This window comes from Sus scrofa, chromosome 13 (genome assembly GCF_054392235.1).
Source record: "Sus scrofa isolate SSC_HxYL_T2T_F1_AM1 chromosome 13, Sscrofa_HxYL_maternal_Yorkshire_Landrace_v2.0, whole genome shotgun sequence".
Taxonomy (NCBI): domain Eukaryota; kingdom Metazoa; phylum Chordata; class Mammalia; order Artiodactyla; family Suidae; genus Sus; species Sus scrofa.
The window spans coordinates 213,784,698-213,803,012 of record NC_139395.1 but is presented as its reverse complement, the minus strand read 5'-3'; the positions used below and the strand labels follow the sequence as shown (position 1 = coordinate 213,803,012).

The following is an 18,315-nucleotide window of genomic DNA, read 5'->3' as shown; positions in this document are numbered from 1 at the left end:
TGACTTTGGCCAGGTTTTGTAATATTGTAATATTCAAGTTGATTTCGGCCCTCGTATGCCAGAGTCCAAAGGCATGAACATGCCTTCGACAAGTTCAGAGGCCTTAGACGTGGCTAGTAATATTCTTGCCGTAGGAAATAAGAAATGTGTCTGTCCGCAAGACCATGGTCCCTCGCTATGCATTAAATGTCATCTCAGCTGAATTCTACGTTCCACTCCACAGCTTTCTTTAAAACACTGGAAAATTAAGGGATTTGAAATAAATGAATTGTGACTGTAATTTCAACCTAATTAGAGTTGGTTTAAAATGCCAGTTTGATCTGTGAACAGGCTCGCCAAGAGCAGTGTGGGGAGGTTCTGTAATATAGAGGAGGGTTGATATTTTGCCCAACTTCCTGATACTTTAAAAACAGAGAAGTTAAAAGAGAAAAAAAAAAAAAAGAGAGCGAGAGAGAGAGATCCTTTGGCCAGCAAGTCCCTTCTTGTCTGTTTGGTCTGTTTTAAAATGTAAATGTTTGTGTTTCTTTACCTATTGTTTATAGCTTTTCATTCCAGTTACTTCTTTTTTTTTTTTATCTGTTTAAAGTTAGATTTTAAAAAAGTTTTCTTCATAGTGCCTATCAGTGATAAAAATCTGTATCCAATTAGCAGACATGTTTTAAATTTTTAAAAAAATGTCCAAGTCTAAGAATGCTTGCTAATAATTAGATAATATAGTTTATTAATGTGATTTCCCTCCATTTAATAGTCTTCTTCTTCCTCCCCCTCCCATAAAAAAATCCCTCTGAGATCAGCAAATGGCCAAGTAAATGATCTTTGAGCCCCGAAACATCTTTGACTCCTGCTGGAATTTTAAAAAAAAAGAGAGAGAGAGAGAGAGAGAAAATGAGTTAAACTTAGAATATTTTTAGTCTTTAATTCCTCCATCAACAACCTTTTCTTTTTTAGCCACCATGACTATTTTACCCTCTGTTTATTTGTGTCTGGTGACGGTCTCATGAATTTGCCTTATTACAGATGAGGGTAGTTTTGGAAAGATGAACGAGGCACAGGCGTAGAACACTGTATAAGGAGCCAGAAGGAGGAAGGTGATTTAGAATATATTTTGGTAGTAAAAAACAAGATTTATTTATTATAACCTATTTACAGATTTTGTCCCAACAATGAGTTATTCAGTTTGAAAACCATGTCGTTGATCCGGTCCCCGTATATTTACCGAATGTTGAATTAAAATAGAGACGCCAGGTCATCACAGGGAGATGGAGATGAGGAAGTAAAAATATGTTTTCAAGGAGGACATTTCAACATTGTGAGCTAATTTTGCAGAGGGAAGTGAAAACAGTGGGAAAAAAAGGGGGGAGGATTTTTTTTTTTTTTTTTTTTTTTTTAGAGATTGAAAAGAGCAGAAGAAAGCAAGCATATTTTATGAGAATAGAAAAAAATGGTAACGATAACGAACTGATCCAGGAGATTTCATTCCACCATGTTTTTGAACCAAAAGGGAATTGACATATTACTGCTCTTAATTAAACAGCAACAAACATACTTATCATGGGATCTAAATACCCAATGAGAGGGTGCTTGGGGAAGAAAAAGCTGTGTTTTAGAATTTCCTTTATAGGAAATTTGGATGGAAAGAATGGGAAAGATAAGTGTGTGAGATGGATGAGAGCTATGAGGAACATGCCTGACCTTGGCTGGAAGAGTTGATTCTCCCGGGATAGTCCTGGGTTGAAAGTCAACCCCCCATCCCCATTAGAGTGAGTTGGTTCATTTTTCCCCTTCATATTCCCTAGAATCCAGGAGCTGAAGCATCCTAGGGAGTAAAAACAATAGATGTAAAAACAATCTGGATGCAACAGAGAAAGGGTGATGACTAAGCAGGCAATGAAGATGGGGATTCAGGGAAAACATGGCTTCTCTCTCATACCAGGGAGCTTATGGCAGCCTTATTTACAGACAGAAAAAAAGAACTGAAATATAGGTGTTACCTCCCCCCCCCATTATAGAGCAAATATTATGTTAATATGGGGCAGTGGCAAATGGGAGGAGGAATTATCACTCTAGAATGATTCCTGATCACAAGTCAAAAACAACCCCCCCCCCCAAACCATTATGTAATTGGAATGGTTAGCACATCTTTCACAAGTGACTGAGAAAGTACCATAAGGGATATTGGAAGTGATGGGAACAAGGAGACCTGGGGGCATTTTGATTTGAAATTCTGTGACCACTTCAAAAAGACAGAAGCAATGGGAACACAGCTAAGAATAAATGTTTAGACCAAGAGAATAGTTCCCAGAAGGGTCAAATGATAACCAAGAAATGGACTCCACTGCACAAAGCATCTCTAGACCACGCTCTTTAGAGCATTTTACCTTGCAATGGCTGCTTTTCCTTTTTCTTACCTAAGTATCAAAAATATTTATTTACTAGTTTACTTTAATAGTCCCGATGGGAAATCCATTCCTCTTCCGTTACCTTAAAGGAATTCCTCTTCAAGATCAGTTGGGTTTGGAGAAAACCTCGCTCACCTGTCAGGTCCTAATTAACACAACTCTGAGATTCACAGATATCAAAATGTGATGTAGTCCCACCCTTTAATTTCTTTTTTAAAAACATTTTATTGGAATATAGTTGATTTACAATGTTGTGTTAGCTTCAGATGTACAGCAAAGTTAGTTTCAGGTATACAGCAATGTATATGAATCGGTTATACATATACATATGTCTAGCCTGATGTAGTTCCTCTCCTGCATTTGGAGGGCTTATAAGAGTAAGCTCCCCTCTTGTCTGAGGTCTGTTGATTTTGTAGTTAGTAGTAAGCCAAGGGTATATGTCTGATTTTTTTCCTTTTGCATACCACAGTTCACTGCTAGTGAAAAATCAAGATAATAGAATCGAGTAGGGGTGTCAAGGATGAAAGAATTGCAAAGGGAGAGTTTGAGTCATTCAAGAATCATCAGCAATTCCATGTAAGACATCAAGGTTAATTTTAGCAGAAGTCTAAGTTTAAGCACCTAAAAGGCTAAATCAGCCCTATCCGGCCCGTCATGGAGGTGTGGACAAGGGAAAGATGGGTTAGGTTAGAAACTGATAAAAACAAGACATTCTGTTTCTTACATATGAAAAATTAAGAAGCAATGATTGTATCCATAAGAAGGCATAGCTTTTCAAAGTCCTTGTTATAGTGAGTCTTATTCCAATTATGCTCTGTGACCTTATGGGACTTCGTTAGGTGAATGTTTTATGATTTAAACATTTATAGTTTTACACAGTGGAATTTAAAGTAAATCTGGCCATTAATAACTTCTCTGTTGTTTTGCTTGACTTTTGATTGCTATTCCATTGCAAACTAAAAGCATCACTTAATATACATTCAATTTTAGAATAATTGCTATGCAGGTGACCTCGAAGTTTCTGACAGGCCTGATGTCTGCATTTGTCCTTTGACGGGTGTTTAGGTGGTGGCTCTGGGGGACGTTCCAGATGGCACTCTGGTCACTGTGATGGCAGGCAATGACGAAAACTACTCAGCTGAACTGAGAAATGCAACTGCAGCCATGAAAAACCAAGTTGCAAGATTCAATGACCTCAGGTTTGTCGGTCGGAGTGGAAGAGGTATGTGTCTGTCAAAACTGAACTTGAAACACCAAGTATTTACATGGCAACAAACCCAGATTTCAAAACATCTAGAAGTTTCTGTGATGAGATCCCCTAGAAACACAGTCATTTCTTCCCCTTATTATTGCTACGTTAAGCTTTTTAAAATATTTATTTAAAATTTAATATTTTTAACAGAATCTAGCTTTACGTTATTGCTTTCTCTTATTGAATTGGCTTAAAACTGATTTGGAAGCTTGGAAAACCAGAACTGTGAATTTCAAGGAAACGCCTCAGATCTTTACTAAATTGTAAAAATATGAAACTTATCATCATAGAAACCAGGACTGTGCAACTGGGGTTCTCTCTTTGATAATTTTCAGAAGTCTAGTGACTGGAAGCCTTTAACTTAGAATCCATGCACTATTTATGACACTTCTAATAATTTTAAGGGATATGCAGTGTATGATTATTGAAATGTGTTTCAAGTAAGGATATTTTTTATGGTAAAATAGGAAGAATTAGTGTTCATACCATTCTGGTTTGGTGAATTTGATGGCAATATGACCTTCCTATTATATATAATTTGGATGTCTTATTATTATTTGGAGGAGGGGTTGGGCCCAGTTAATATTTTAGATACTAATAATATGAAAGACTGGATTATCCATCCACAGGAACTATTTCATCAGTGCCGTTCTATGTGTAGTTTTATCTCTCCATGCCTGTTATCAGAGTATTAGAGCAGAAAGAGGAATCTTGGCTTGTTGTAAACTCCTCTGCTTTCCAGTTATTTTCAAATATTGTGTTTTCTTTGAAACACAATCTAAGTCATATTTTATAAGTAGCAGTAAGTACTAGCAGTTTAACTGAAGGAAATACGATAATTTCTTTGGAAAATCTCATTTTTGTAATATAGTGTTGAATAAGTTTACAAATAAAAGTTATTTTGAGTATATTAAAAAGACACGGCAAATACCTAAATAACAGTAGGTGGCTCCTGTATTTAAAAACTAAAAGTACATCCAGTGGACATTTAAACAGAAGAGTAATCATTACTCTTTATAAAGACATTCAGAAATATGAGAAAATCTATGTTCTTGGGAAATTTGTTTAGTCCAAGAGGAAAGAGGGCAAAAGCACTGTTGCCTTTTTTTGGCTATTGTTTTTGTGCTATCTTAGCTGCCGGGGACATTTTCAAAATAGAATCATAGGTGGAGAAAATTTTCAAAAACTTGTAACGTGATTGAAAATATGTGTTCATAGCACGTATCATTATGTTAATTATAGGACAATGTTAAGAAAATGATATCCACTTATTGAAACACAAATGATGCTATAAGATATACAAGCATAAGTCATTCTATGGGTTTACTTGCTATATTAAAAGTCCCTGCCTTTCAGTAAGTGGAATTCACATTATGATTCAGAGATGTGTGTTTAGAAAACATCTCAAGGGCTTCATATGAGTAGCTGGCAGAGTGGTTAAGAAGCCAATAAAAAACAAAAGCCTGACCGCCCCGTCCACACCTCCCAGCCTAGTAACCATCTCAATTCAATTCCTATGGATTTCTACTCATTATCAGAGTATGCATCTCTGTGGGTGTCCACGGGACAGGTTTTGGTTATGAAAGTTGGGAAATTTTTTAATGGCCCATGCCAACGACGTTTTCCTGTAAGAAGGGCAGTGGTGCCTCCTGGCAAGGCCCAGGGGGTTGGTGGTGATAAAGAGTGAGATTTTGAAAGCAGCATGCTTTCTTTTCTGGTGTTGAAGGCTGGTCTCTCGTCCATCACTGGCCATTTCTGTTTTGAGTGGGTGACTAAGAGGAGCTTGTGTTTACTTGGGTAACAGTGAACTGTTTCCCCAAGGTGTGGATTGTTTGCATTTGGCTGCCTGATTCGTGCCAGTATGCCCTTGAGTTTGCATAAAACCCAGAGTGAAATAGCTGCGACCAAGGCTGGGCTGTCTTCTGATAACCTGGAGCAGGAAAATTAGTTGAAATGCTCCATGTACGGACAATATCTGTTTTGAACAGGGCCTGCTACCCACGCATGATAGTAAGCAATCCAAAATAGAGGAACCTACAGTGAATGTTGTACCCAATTACAGTTACTGCGTGTATTGGTGATCTTGAGCGATTTTTTGTTGTTGTTGCTTTTGTTAGTGCAAGACAAAATGAGCTGTCAAAAGGCCCAGTTTGACTCTGTCTCATAATTTCTCCCCATAGTTGTAAAATACAGCTTGATTTTACTCTTTCATATCTAGTGTCAACATCAAAGCCTGCCAAGGATTTTTTTTCTTTTTCTTTTTTTTCTTTTTTTTTTCTTTTTTTTGCAATTTGCTTCCCATTAGGAAGAGAGCAAATGATTCTCCTTCATTTTAACAATTAGTCTAAAGCGTCCTCCCTGAATTTTGTCCTTTAGAAGTTTCACAATATTTTATTAAAGACTCTCCACTGTTTCATTTTCCGTGTTTGAAAATGTGTCTGAAACTATGTCATTGGCATCAACACGCCACACAGGGGCCCAGGAAGGTCCTGGCTGTTGGCTCATCCGAGCATTCCAGTGCCAGTTTCACATTCTGTCAAAAAAGCCACGGGTCTGGTGGATCCTCCAAGGGGCTCGGTGCTCAGTTCCAAAGAAAGAGTAGAGGAAAAAAAAAAAATGACTTTTCTTTTCTCAGCTGCCAGTCCCGGGAGATTGTCAAACCTTGTAGAAATCGCCAGGGGTTGAACATGGAAGGGTTTTTCTCTGTTCTACAAAACTGATCTGTCTGGGTGCTGGCCCATGTCCAGGACCACAGCTCCTAACCTCGGGTTCAGCCTGCAACTGGGAAAACCTGCCCATCCGGCTTTTACGGGCTTGCTGACAAGACCGGCCCCTACAAAATATTGGTGAAGGTTTCAGCAGGCTGAGGCGTCTTCTTTCCTTTGCCTTCCTGCCCTCCTTTCTCTCCCTGACAACGTCAGCCTCCTACAGGGATATCTCACCCTTGGAATTCTCCCTCTTGGATTCAGTATCTCCATCTAGACCGTTCCTTTACAAAGGAAGACCAGATAGCAGCTCCCAGGAGAGAGGGGAGGTGACATTGAAGGCACCTGGGGTTGTTCAGAACAATTCATGCTTAAGCACGCGTTCTGGGATGCTCCTCGCCCTCCAGAAAATCGAAGGTCAGGAGCAGGAGGAATTCTCTTTGGCAGCGTGACTTAGCAGCAGTGGATGGCAGCTTACATCTGCAGTTGAGGTAGTTACCACTGATATTTTCAGTTATAAGAAAGTGTTTCATGGCTGCAGCTGAGAAACGTTGAAGAAATCTTAGCAATGAAATCTGCGAGTGCGTCATCCCACTTGGAGTATTTACTTAATCAGTTGGAAAGGAATCAATCAGGGAAAGCAGCTTTAGTTCATTCATTTTAGAATCAAAGAGGAAATCTGCCAGACCGTGTCCTCTACCACGTCGTAAAGAGGGGCAGATTTCCTTCTGATTTTTCTAATATGATTTTTAATCTTTTGGGAATGTCAGAAAATCATTTTGAAAATCCTTGGGGGGAAACCAATGCACTCCTACACACAGATTCTTGCACCATTTTAGATTTCAGGGCCCCTGAACCTCATGTATGGATCTTCCAAGAATTCTTCCCAAGGCAAGAATCTGTGAATCTGAAACTTTGCCTTGACTGTGGAGGGCCAGCCTAGCGCTGTGCTCCACATTGCAGATGGCTGGGAAATGAGTAAATAGAAGAACAAATGAGGTGGACATTCTTCTAGCACCCTGTGCTGTTTTTGGTTATACCTGCTTTAATTGTAGCCAGGACCTGGTATGTATCGTTTGGAAAGTTCCCATTCAAACTGGGTCTACCTCAGGTCCAGACCTTTGAGAGGCCATCAGGTGTGCACACCAATAGTCCCTAGCAAAGGAGAAGGGTCCACTTTGTCATCCAGGGGGTAACCTCTTCTCCAGTGACTGCCTGGCCCCCTGGCTACAGACCTGCAACTCAAATTCTACAACCAGTCCAGGGAGGCTGTGTGTTCTCCTGTCTGTTAGAACCAGGTTTAATTTCTTGGTGAAATTTGTGTTTAGGGTGACCTCCTGGCAACTTTCATCTTGCCCACTTTCAAAAGAGTACCCTTCCCAATGCTTTTCTAAAATGAAATTCCTTCGTGACATTCTTGCTGTGGATGTCTTCCCAGACATAATATTTATCCTGTTCCAATCTGGGTTATTGCATATTTGTGTAATGTTTGTGACTTAAGGCACTTTCCTCCTTAAGGTATCTTATATTGTTCGGGGAACAGTATGAGGAGGCTGCCTTTCAGAAGCCTGAAAGACTGTGATTGAAGGGAAAGTACATTTGGAAAATAATATAGTGTACTGGTCTTCTAAACAAAGAGAGACGTGTCTTTATGGAGTGTTTATCACTGAGAACTGATCTGAATGACTCATGATATTATCATAGGATCCAAGTCATTCTCTGTTTTATCACAAACTCACATAGTAGGGAAGGGAAGTTCATCCGACAACCCCAGCGTTGTTGTCTTCATGGATAACGTTCGAGATAACGAGCTGGCCATCGGGTCTGGAGAAAACAGAAGGGAAAGACATGAGTTGTAGTAAAAAATCAACCCTCCCATTTTTCCTCCTTTGGGGGGTTGCAACTGATCTACCCTTTGAGATGATGTATACACTGAAATCTGTTTTCACGTGACCGTATGGGCAAGTGTGGATAGGGACAGACGCATCCAGCCAGCCAGCCTCAGGCAGCCCTCGCAGAGAATGCCTTTCCACAGCAGGCTAGTTAGTGTCCATGACCTGCTGGAGAATTTATCTCTAGAGATCAGCTTTCTCATTCTGGTTTACATTTGCCAATCAAAGAATAACAACACTTTCTCAAAGCAAGTTGCTCCCCACCTCCACCCACCCCCGGCCCCCCCTGCCCCGCTTGGTGTGTCACGGCCAAGACCCAGGGGCAGAGCTTTCTCAAAAGCTGCTTGTGCCTGGGACATGCAGTGTCACAATTTATCCCTTCATGGTTTTCTTGCTGATTTTATGAAGTGCCAGGCATTGCGGATCGTGTCCGACAGCTTTTGGTTGAGGTTATTTTTGCATGAACGATATTTGAGTTGATGGATCTCTCTCCACTCCCCAACCCGCCAACCCCTCCCTTGCCAGCCAGCTTTGGGTTGAAGCAGTTCTTTTTGGTGGAGACAGAAGACTATCAATCAGAAAGTGCCTCCGCGAGAAATAATGGTTGAGTGATTTTTAGAGCTTCCTGTTTCAGCAGCAAAGCATTATAGACATAAACAGTGATCCGGCCAACGGCTGCACTGCTGCTCTGGTTCTAATAAATCAGTTTTGTATTTTCTTTTTGTGCTGGTTGGCGAGGGGCAAGAGAGGGTGGAGAAGGCTGGTTATGGAAGAACATATTCTGGGTTTGGGTTTTTTTTTATTTTTAAAGAAAAATGACTTGTTGAAAAGAGAGATGGTATATTGTCTGATGATTGTTTTCTTTCTGTTGGTGATTATACAACATGGTTCAGATCAGGAAGGGGATGTTTATGAATAACCACGTACTGTCAATACGGAGAGGTTATGTGGTTTCGAAGGATCTCTTGGACTTTCAGCCAGAGGGACTTGTGCGTGTGTACGCGTGTGAGTATGTGTGTGTGTGTGTGTGTGCTCACACATCCAAACTTCTACTGAGAAGGCTTCCTGGACTAAATTGTCTTTGAGAACTAACTCCATACCAATAGCATCTTGTCATCTGAAGCCCCAGTAAAGCAATTAACAGAAATTAATACATGAGCCATGTGAATTTAATGAGCTGTCTAAGAATACTTTCAAATGTGACAGTTTTAACAGCTCACTCCTGGGGCATTGGCGGGGGGGGGGGGTGAATTGCTTGCTCTTCAAGATTTTTATTTTTATTTTTATTTTTTTGTCTTGTTTCGGGGGTGGCCACATCCACAGCATATGGAAGTTCCCGGGCTAGAGGTCAAATTGGAGATGCAGCTGCCGGCCTACACCACAGCCACAGCGGTATCAGATCCGAGCTGCATCTGTGACCTACACCACAGCTCACAGCAATGCCAGATCTTTAGCCCACTGAGCAAGGCCAGGGATGGAACCCACAACCTCATGGATACTAGTTGGGTTCATTACCTCTGAGCCACGATGGGAACTCCAGGATTTTTATGTTTATAAACATGCATTTGTGGACTTGAGGCGACGCCTTGGTGCCAACTGAGCCCTGCATTCAACAGAGATGTAGTTGGGTCCTTGTTAAGAACAGCTCTCTGTGGCATCCCTGCTGCAGGCGCTAACCTGGGATTCCAGCATGTTCATCTCTTTCAGGCTCTATCGGGCAGTGCTTCCCCTTTAGGAACTCTGTTTAATGCCACAGAATTTCCTCCAACGGGGGTTTCAGGTAGTCCGAGACCCCCAAATCATAAGGTGATCCCAACAACCTCTTTCGAGAAGCTCTCGACCATGCTGCAGCTGGATTCAAAATGCATTTCCTCTGCTTTCCTTGGTGGGCAAGCATTCATTTAGGAGCCACTCCAACTGGGTTTTTCTCAAAGATGTTAAGTTTCCTGTTTATTTTCCAACTTAGATGAATCCCTGCTTTTACCTTGAGATTTAAGAGTGTCATGAGAACCTAGCAGCAGCCCAGTCTGCAGAACTGCACCCCTCCCCACCAACCTCCTGCCTGGGTCTGGCGAATGGGAGGGCTGACCTGTCCCCTCACGGCTGGTGTGTGGCCCTGAGTCACCTTATGCAAACAAAGGAGACTTTCCTTGGCTGAAACAAAGGCCACGCACAGAAATATGGCCGTGTCTGAGCCCAGTTGGTGATCTGTGTGCTTATCAGATCCCAGCAGACAGGCAAGGAGGGAGATGGGCCTGTTTGGAGGTGAAAACTCTGGTTTGCTCCAGGCATTGGTTTTTGGGGTTTTAGAGATTTTTTTTTATTCTTATTCTATTTGAAACCATTGTATGGAGTACAGTCACTGACTGTCTGTCTGTCTGTCTACCTACCTATCTATCGTAATTAATGAGAAAGGATCTAAACTCATATCATAATACAGCTCTGGTCTCTTTAAATGGTACGTCTTCAGTACCTACAGACACGGTGTCTGTCCGGATGGTCTACCTTCACTGTCCGGTTTGAAGGCAGGTGATTGCCTTATCTATCTGCTTATCAATTTGGATGGTGTGTGGTCTCCTTCAGTGGTCCCTGCCTGGGGTGATTGGACCCCCAGGGGACATTATGCTGTATCTGCAGACATTCTCAGTGGTCACCACTGGCGTGGGGGAAGTGCTCCAGGCATCTACTAGGTAGAGGCCCAGGGCGCTGTTAAACATCCCCCCACCTAGGGGGTGCACAGAGCAACCCCGCTCATGCAAAATGTTTGCTGTGCTGAGATTGAGGAACCCCGGGCTGGCCTCTCGCCAATGATCAGTTTGAGTTGTAAAATGTCTCCTCCCTTCCCTAACACTTCCTGCCTCCCTACAAAATTTGTGAAAAACTTAGATTAAAAAACTTCATGCAGCATTGCTGGGGCTGTGGCATAGGCTGACAGCTGCAGTTCCTATTCAACCCCTAGTCTGGGAAACTTCCATATGCTGCCAGTGCAGCCCTAAAAAAGTGGGGGTAGGGGAACAAACCTTGATGCAGAATTAAAACAAAACAAAACAAAACGAAAAAACAAAAGAGCATCACAGACTATTAAAGTCTTTTTTTAATATAAAAATATACCAGGGTTCTGTGTGAATAGAATTGCACCTGCAGGTGGAGGGGGCCACCTGGCAGGAAAAGCTCTTTGTGAGGACCCCCCCCCCAATTACAGTTGCAGGTCAGGGATGTGACAGAGGTGCAGGTCCACAGGGACCATCAGAAACGGGGAAAATGCATGGCTGGCTTCTCAGCGCTCAGGGTCATCCCCAGCCCCACCAGGCTTCAGCCAGGGGCCACCAATCCAGAAACTCCAGTCGATGTGAGTGGACAGTGTCCACTTGAACTGAAAAGTGCTGAAAGCAAGGTCCTGCCATGCATCACTGACCCGTACCTTGCAGACACCAAAAAGGACTCAGTTTGTGCACCCGGAGGAAAAGCAGGGAAGGGGTGGAGACCAATTTACCATCCGTCGCAGGGAAGCCCTGGTTTACTGTCCACCTGCCAGGTGCTCAGGGACTACCAGCAGACAGAGGGCTGGGTTCTTCTGGAACTTTCTCCCACCAGCTTCTGCATGTTAGTTCTGCTGTCACCTGTTTTCTACACGAAGATCCAAGGAAAGATGGCTTGGAAAAAAGTCTGTTCTTGGAGTTCCCTGGTGGCCTAGTGCTAAGGATCCAGCATTGTCACTGCTATGACACAGGTTCAGTCCCTGGTCCAGAAACTTCTGCATGCTGCCTGTGGGGCCAAAAGAAAAAAAAAAAGTCTGTTCTTATTGGGACAAGCTGGTCTGCCGCAGGTGGAGTTTCTTGAATACATTTTTCTGTGACTACTGTATCTTTTTTTTTTTTTTTGGTTTGCTTTTACTCTGTGTGGGGACTCTCACTCCTAACTTCCCTACCCCATCTGCTCCCTGTAAGCCCCCTTCCATGAAGCAACAAGCTCCCAAATTCAGCCTGAAGATCAGTTACGTGCCAGATCATTTAAGACTAGTAAGACTTGGAGTTCCTGCTGTGGTGCAATGGAATTGGCAGTGTCTTGGGAGCACTAGAATTCAGGTTCCATCCCCAGCCCGGCACAGTGGGTTAAGGATCCTGCATTGCCTCAGCTGTGGCTTAGGTCACAATTGTGGCTCAGACTTGATCCCTGACCCAGGAACTCTATATGCCTTGGGGTGGCCAAAAAGGAAAAAAAAAAAAAAGACTAGTAAGAGTTAACTCTCTACAGGGGAGTTCCTGGGCAGCATCTGAGCCAGGCTACATTGGGCCCACGTGCTGCCCTGGAGAGGGTGAAGGCTGCTGGGGAAAAGCTCAGGAATGGCCACAGCCATAGGTGTGCACAGGTGGGCTGTGATGCTGAGACCCAGGCACCGAAAAAAGGATGAAGATGGGCCCGGGCCCAGGAGTTCCCAGCAGGTAGCCTTCCAAGTCTTTTTAAAACATAAGAGATCCTGCCCTTAACTGGAAAAGCACTGTGTGGTATCACCAGTCACTGGAACGGTTACTGATTCAGAGTAGGGACTCATTAAATACCTCCAAGTGAGTGACTTCCCCAGGACTCTTTACTCTAGGCAGTAGAGCCTGGCAACTGGCAGTGACCTTGACCGCATTCTCTGCTGGGAGGACTGTGTTGCACCCTGGGCACTGCAAACATTTAGGGCTGATTGATTCCTTGTCATGGGGGCCACCCTCTGCGCTCAGGGATGGGTACCAGCATCCCTGGCCTCTACCCACTATCCAGGAGCATCCCCTTCCAGGTCATGGGTTAAGACAACAAGAAATATCTGCAGACTTCGCCACATGATGCCCCTGCCGCGTGGGGGGATGGGGTGGCGGGGGAAGGAACACTGATTTGCAATAGTGGCTCAGAGCTCTGTGACCTTGGGCCAGTCACTTGATCTTTCTGAGCCCGATTCAGCCTTTGTCCAAAGAGGGCAGGGCACAGTGAGGATTACCTGAAATAAGACAGATGTTAGGGGGTATTACTATTCGTGGTGGGATCCGTTACTGTGACACTGACCGTGGTGTAGCTGATGGCATCTCTGTGACCTCTTAACAAAGAATGCATCTGGGCCCAGCTTTTTTATTTGTCCAGAGGAAAACTTTTCGTGGAGGGAACATCAGCCGTGATCCTTACTCCTCGGCCCCATCGAGCTCTCAGGCCACCAAAGGGTTATACGCAGCAGGCACCGGGGTTTCAAAGCAGTGGTAGAAGAGACGAAATTAAATATGTACCGTAATCCGAGGCACTGTTTTTCATGGGAAAAGAACTTTCTCCCCTCTGAGCCCTTCCAATTCTTTTGTCCAGACATTAATGGCGTGCAAATATTTATGATTCATACATGCCCCTCTAATTCCCAATCGTATTTAACAATAAATACTGCATTTTCACAACGAAGCAGAATAATCCCTTTGTCCTGTCACCGGGCTCCCCAGGCTGGCACCCGGCAGTATCGCATTTTTCCTGCTCCGTCATTGCCGACTCCACCCAAGGTTAGGGGAGTTTTGTAGTAATGCCACAGCAGCTCACCCTGGACCGCACTCCGGGACATCCTGGCTGTTCCCCCGGAAGCCATTTTAAGATGGGATCGCAGCATTTTCAGAAACTGCAAGTGAACATCCACGCAAGTTTTTCCTTTTCGGCCACATATCAACGGAGAATCAATGAACCGGGCTGTTGCTTGGAAAGGCATTTTGCATTCTGCCCAAATCCATGGGCTGTAGAGTCCACTAAAGCCACTGTGTCCCATTTGATAGTCCTCAGATTCATAATGACAACATAGAAATGTGTGCATCTATTTGTGACGATTCAGAGGGTCTTTGGAAGGTAGGGTACCAAGTAGAAGGTGGTGTGTTTGCTGGCCTCAGTCTCTCCATCTGTGCCATGGGTATGACAGTGCCCTTCATATGCACCTGGAAAGGTCATTAGGATGATTGAAATGAGATGAAGTGTGTGTCACATGACTTAGGAAGAAGAGCTTCGACTCGCCCCCGCATCTCTTCCTTCTATAGGAAAGCACTGAGGGAGGAAGAAGAGAGCAGAAGGAGTTAGCAAGAGGTTCCTTGCATCAGAAAGACAGGAAGGATGCAATTTCCATTGTTCTTGCCTCATTGACAAGGATCCCTTTATTCCCCTAGGAAACTTGTCAAAAGCGTGCCTGAGACCCAACAGGAATCTCATAAATATTCATAAATGTATGCATGAATAATAATAATATAATCATCCCAGGCATTTGCTGGGCACTCACCCTGTGATGGACCTTGTGTTCTCTGTTTAAATTGGTGAGTTCCCCCACAGGCTTTGGACCTCGTTCCATCAGGGAAGTATTGTGCCTATGGCTACTTTATTAGAACTCCCCCCCTAGGTTATTTCATGAGGTTATTTCATTCGTTTGTTCATTCATCAGCCATGCATGGTGCACTTGGGCTAGCACTGGAGATACAAAGCTGAAGAGAAGCCACAAGGTGCTGGGACCAGTGTCACAGTTAAGAAGATGTCACTATTCTGAGTGGCCGGCACTATGGTGAAAGGACAGGTGTGACCCCACTGGGTGCATATGAGCTTTCTGGACAACTTGTCATCTCAGATGAGACATTTCAGGGTGACGGGAAGGCACTCCAGGTGAGAGTATCAGGAAGAGTGTCTGAGCAGAGACAACAGGGTGGGGCAGGAACACCCAGGGGACGAGGAAGCGCTGGTATTGGCCTTGACATCACACTGGGAATTTGGTCTGGTCCCAGTGCAGTGGAGCAGCACCAGCAGGTTTAAGCAAGAAATGGACATCACTAGATACAAACAGTAGGCAGGTGCTGGGACTGCAAACTGGAGAGCAACAGGGCTTTGGGAGGGTGCTTGGGAGCTTAGAGATGGGATCTCAGGTTGTTTGAACTCACAGATGCTGAACCCACAGATATGGAAGCTTTGCCATATATCCAGCTTGCAAACCTCTCATCTGGTAACTGTGGCCATGTCTAGGAATCAGTCCCCACTAGGCCCTGCCTACCAACCCTGCTGCCTTGCCTGCAGCTTCCCTCTTCTTGCTGTTCAGCCTCCGCCCCACTTGCCCTCACTGCTTCCTGCAGCAGCACCATGAGAGTGAACAGGCTGGTGAGCCCACACTGATTACCCTGCAAATGCCCAGGCCTCGGGCCTCTCTGCTGAAGGCACCATGTGGCCTTGGGCCATGGGTTTGAGGCCCTGAGCTAGGAGCACAAGCAGTTCAGGGCTTGGACTAAGCCAAACCCCAAAGGTCACTTTGGTCACCTGTCCTGTGTGGCATGTAACCCAATGGATGGTGACTGGGGAGTTGGGCTGTGCCAACCAGAGGGCTCTCCTGAATGAAAGTACAGGGCAACGGCCTAAAGAGGCTATGAATTCAAGGTCTTAGTGTTTTGCGCTAAAAGATTTAAAACTTGGTTCTTCAACCAAGACACTCAGGAACTAGGGTACCAAAAGGAAAAAGGAAGGAGTTCCCATCATGGATCAGCAGTAAGGAACCTAGTATCCATGAGGACATGGGTTCAATACCTGGTCTTGCTTAGTGGGTTAAGGATCCAGCGTTGCTGTGAGCTGTGGCGTAGATCACAGATGCAGCTCGGAACTGGTGTGGCTGTGGCTGTGGCGTATAGGCTGACAGCTGCAGCTCTGATTTGCCCCCTAACCTGGAAACTTCCATATGCCATGAGTGTGGCCCTACAAAGACAAAAAAGAAAAAGAAAAAAGGAAGGTCAGAAAGGGACGGCGACGTCTAGAGAGAGGAAGTGCAAATCTCATGAGAGCATCATGGTTCTTTGGGGTTTGTTTGGTTCATATTCCTCATGAACAGAGAGGCTTGCCCATCCATCCCTTTAGCAAGGCTGAGCTCATAGCCATGCTGCTGAAAAGGAGAGCCAAGCCTCACAAGTGAAACCAGACGTCGGAAAGAAGTGGTGTCAAACTGAAAGTTTACAGAATAATTCATCGATCCCTTTATCAGACATTTTTTATTGCCTCAGAAGATGCAAAGATTAATAAAGCACTGTCTCTATCGCCAAACAGTCATTTTTATAGAACAGCCCCAGAGCGAACCATGTTTTTGGTTTTCTCTAAGAAAAACGGCTATTTTTCAAACGCGCCATCATACCGAATGCACGCTGTTATTTATGGCAAACTTAGTTCTGTATTTTAAGCACCTGACTTTCAGTCAACGTTTGGGGGTTGTTCTTGTGCCAGTCACTGGGGCCTCCCAACGTGCCTGTGTGGAAGCAGGTGCTCTAGGATGTGCACATCGCAAACCCAGGCACTTTGCACCCACGCGGTCACACACCCACATCGTCACTTTGGTTCAATCCAGAGAAACCGGGAAATGCTGTGCAACTTGAAGAATCTGTACCCTATTCAGAAATCTCGGAATAAATAATTATACGGCCTTACTGTCAAAAGTAGTGTCAAGTGTTTGGGTAAGGAAATGGATGAGGAGCAAAAGCATGCATTTTGGCCATTAGGTTTGTTCCGGTGGAAAAGTGAGAAAACATAAATTAAAGATACTTTGTGAAAAATACCCCCAATTCAGACCTCTCCCAGAATCCGAGCGTTCGTAAATGTTAATGCCTGGTTATCTGTGATCCAAATTCGACCTGGCAGAAATTTCATGGCAAGCGGAGACATCTTCCTGCAATATCTCGGAATCTTTTGGGATTTCCAGAATTTGCAAAGAGCAAAACTTGCGCCTCCACTGGCTTTCTTGGTTTTCAAAAGCTGCATTTTTTTTTTTTTTCTTTGAGTTTTCCTGTCTCGCTCTCGGGGTGTTCAAAGTGTGTGCTCACACCCTGTTTCTCTGTGGAGATGCAGGGATGAGTGAAAAATGTCGCGATTGCATTTCCTAAGCAGTGTGACCCCCTCAGCAGATGATCTGCCGCGTGTATGGCCTGCCCTTGCGTGACAAAGGGCAAGTTTCACATCCCATTGAAACTGGCCCCAAAAGGAGAAGATGTTCATGGGTCCAAACCTTCACCAAGGAGAGCGACTGAAACAGAGCTGGAGGCCAAGGAACCAATGCGGGCGGCTTGGCTGCCCATGAAGCAAACCTAGGGAGGGACGATCACAAGAGGACAGAGAGAGAGGCTGCCCCTCCACAGCTGTGTCCTCAAGAACGTTGCCGTGACGGGATGAGGCCCAAACGTCTAAAGATGTGATTCCACCGCCAGGTACAAAAAGATCCCGAGTCACCTTTTGACCTTCCATTCCTCTCCCCACCCTTGCCCTTGGAGAGCAGGGCACTCGGTTTGCAGCAATCCTGAGGTTTCGCCACTTCCCAGATGTGGTGAGGAAGTGGCGTGGGTGCCCCAGGCCCTTGCGGAACTGCAGTGTCCAGCCACGGCTTTATGAGACCACAGCTGGCTGCCAGAGTCCACCAGCCGTGGGGCCTCAGAGAGCCCGCACCTGGGGCGTCGCCTTGGAGAGTATGTCATGGCAGCAAATGCCCAGGAAGACTCGCCCATGACCTTCTTCCCAACTAAATAAAGCAGTTAGTACTTTGCCCTGGCATTTGAATGAACACACTGGCATCCAGGGGGCAACGCAGGCTAGGGGAGGGAGAGGGACAGGGCTTGTTTAGAAAGTGGATCAGCCAATTGCGGTTGTGCCTTATTACAAAGGCTGCCAGCTGGTGGGGCAGGAGTGACCTTGAACTTGAAGTTCAGGTGGACCATGCAGTTTTCTTGAGGAGTCTTTCAGCCCGCTTCTGCTGCCTGCCTGCTGCCCTCCGCACTCTGCCTGGGTTTGCTGGAATTCCTGGAGAAGAGAGGATGGGTCAGGTAGAGCGCCACGGTCGGAACGCTAAGGTTCACCTCGCCTCCCACCATCAGACCTCAACCACCAGTCCCACCTCACAGGATTGCCCACAACTCTAGTCTTTGTGGAATCATGTTTGTCCCATCTTTAATGATAATTAAACTGATATTTCCTGATGCATTATTTCATTTTTAACTTGCATAACAACACTATGAGATGGAAGGACTGTTATCCTTATTTTATAGATGATGAAGCTGAGGCCCCCCAGA

General features: G+C 44.6%; 1 protein-coding gene across 7 annotated transcripts in view; it reads left to right on the top strand.

Moving 5' to 3' along the window:
• Positions 1 to 18,315, top strand: part of RUNX1 (RUNX family transcription factor 1) — a 263,788-nt gene that overhangs the window by 170,309 nt on the left and 75,164 nt on the right. For all 7 annotated transcript variants that reach the window (XR_014822356.1, XR_014822355.1, XM_021068413.2 and 4 more), the window contains 1 exon segment: positions 3,465 to 3,621. Coding sequence is in view for 5 of the 7 variants with exons in the window: in XM_021068413.2 (XP_020924072.1) it covers positions 3,465 to 3,621 (157 nt within the window). In the remaining 2 variants the exon portion in view is untranslated.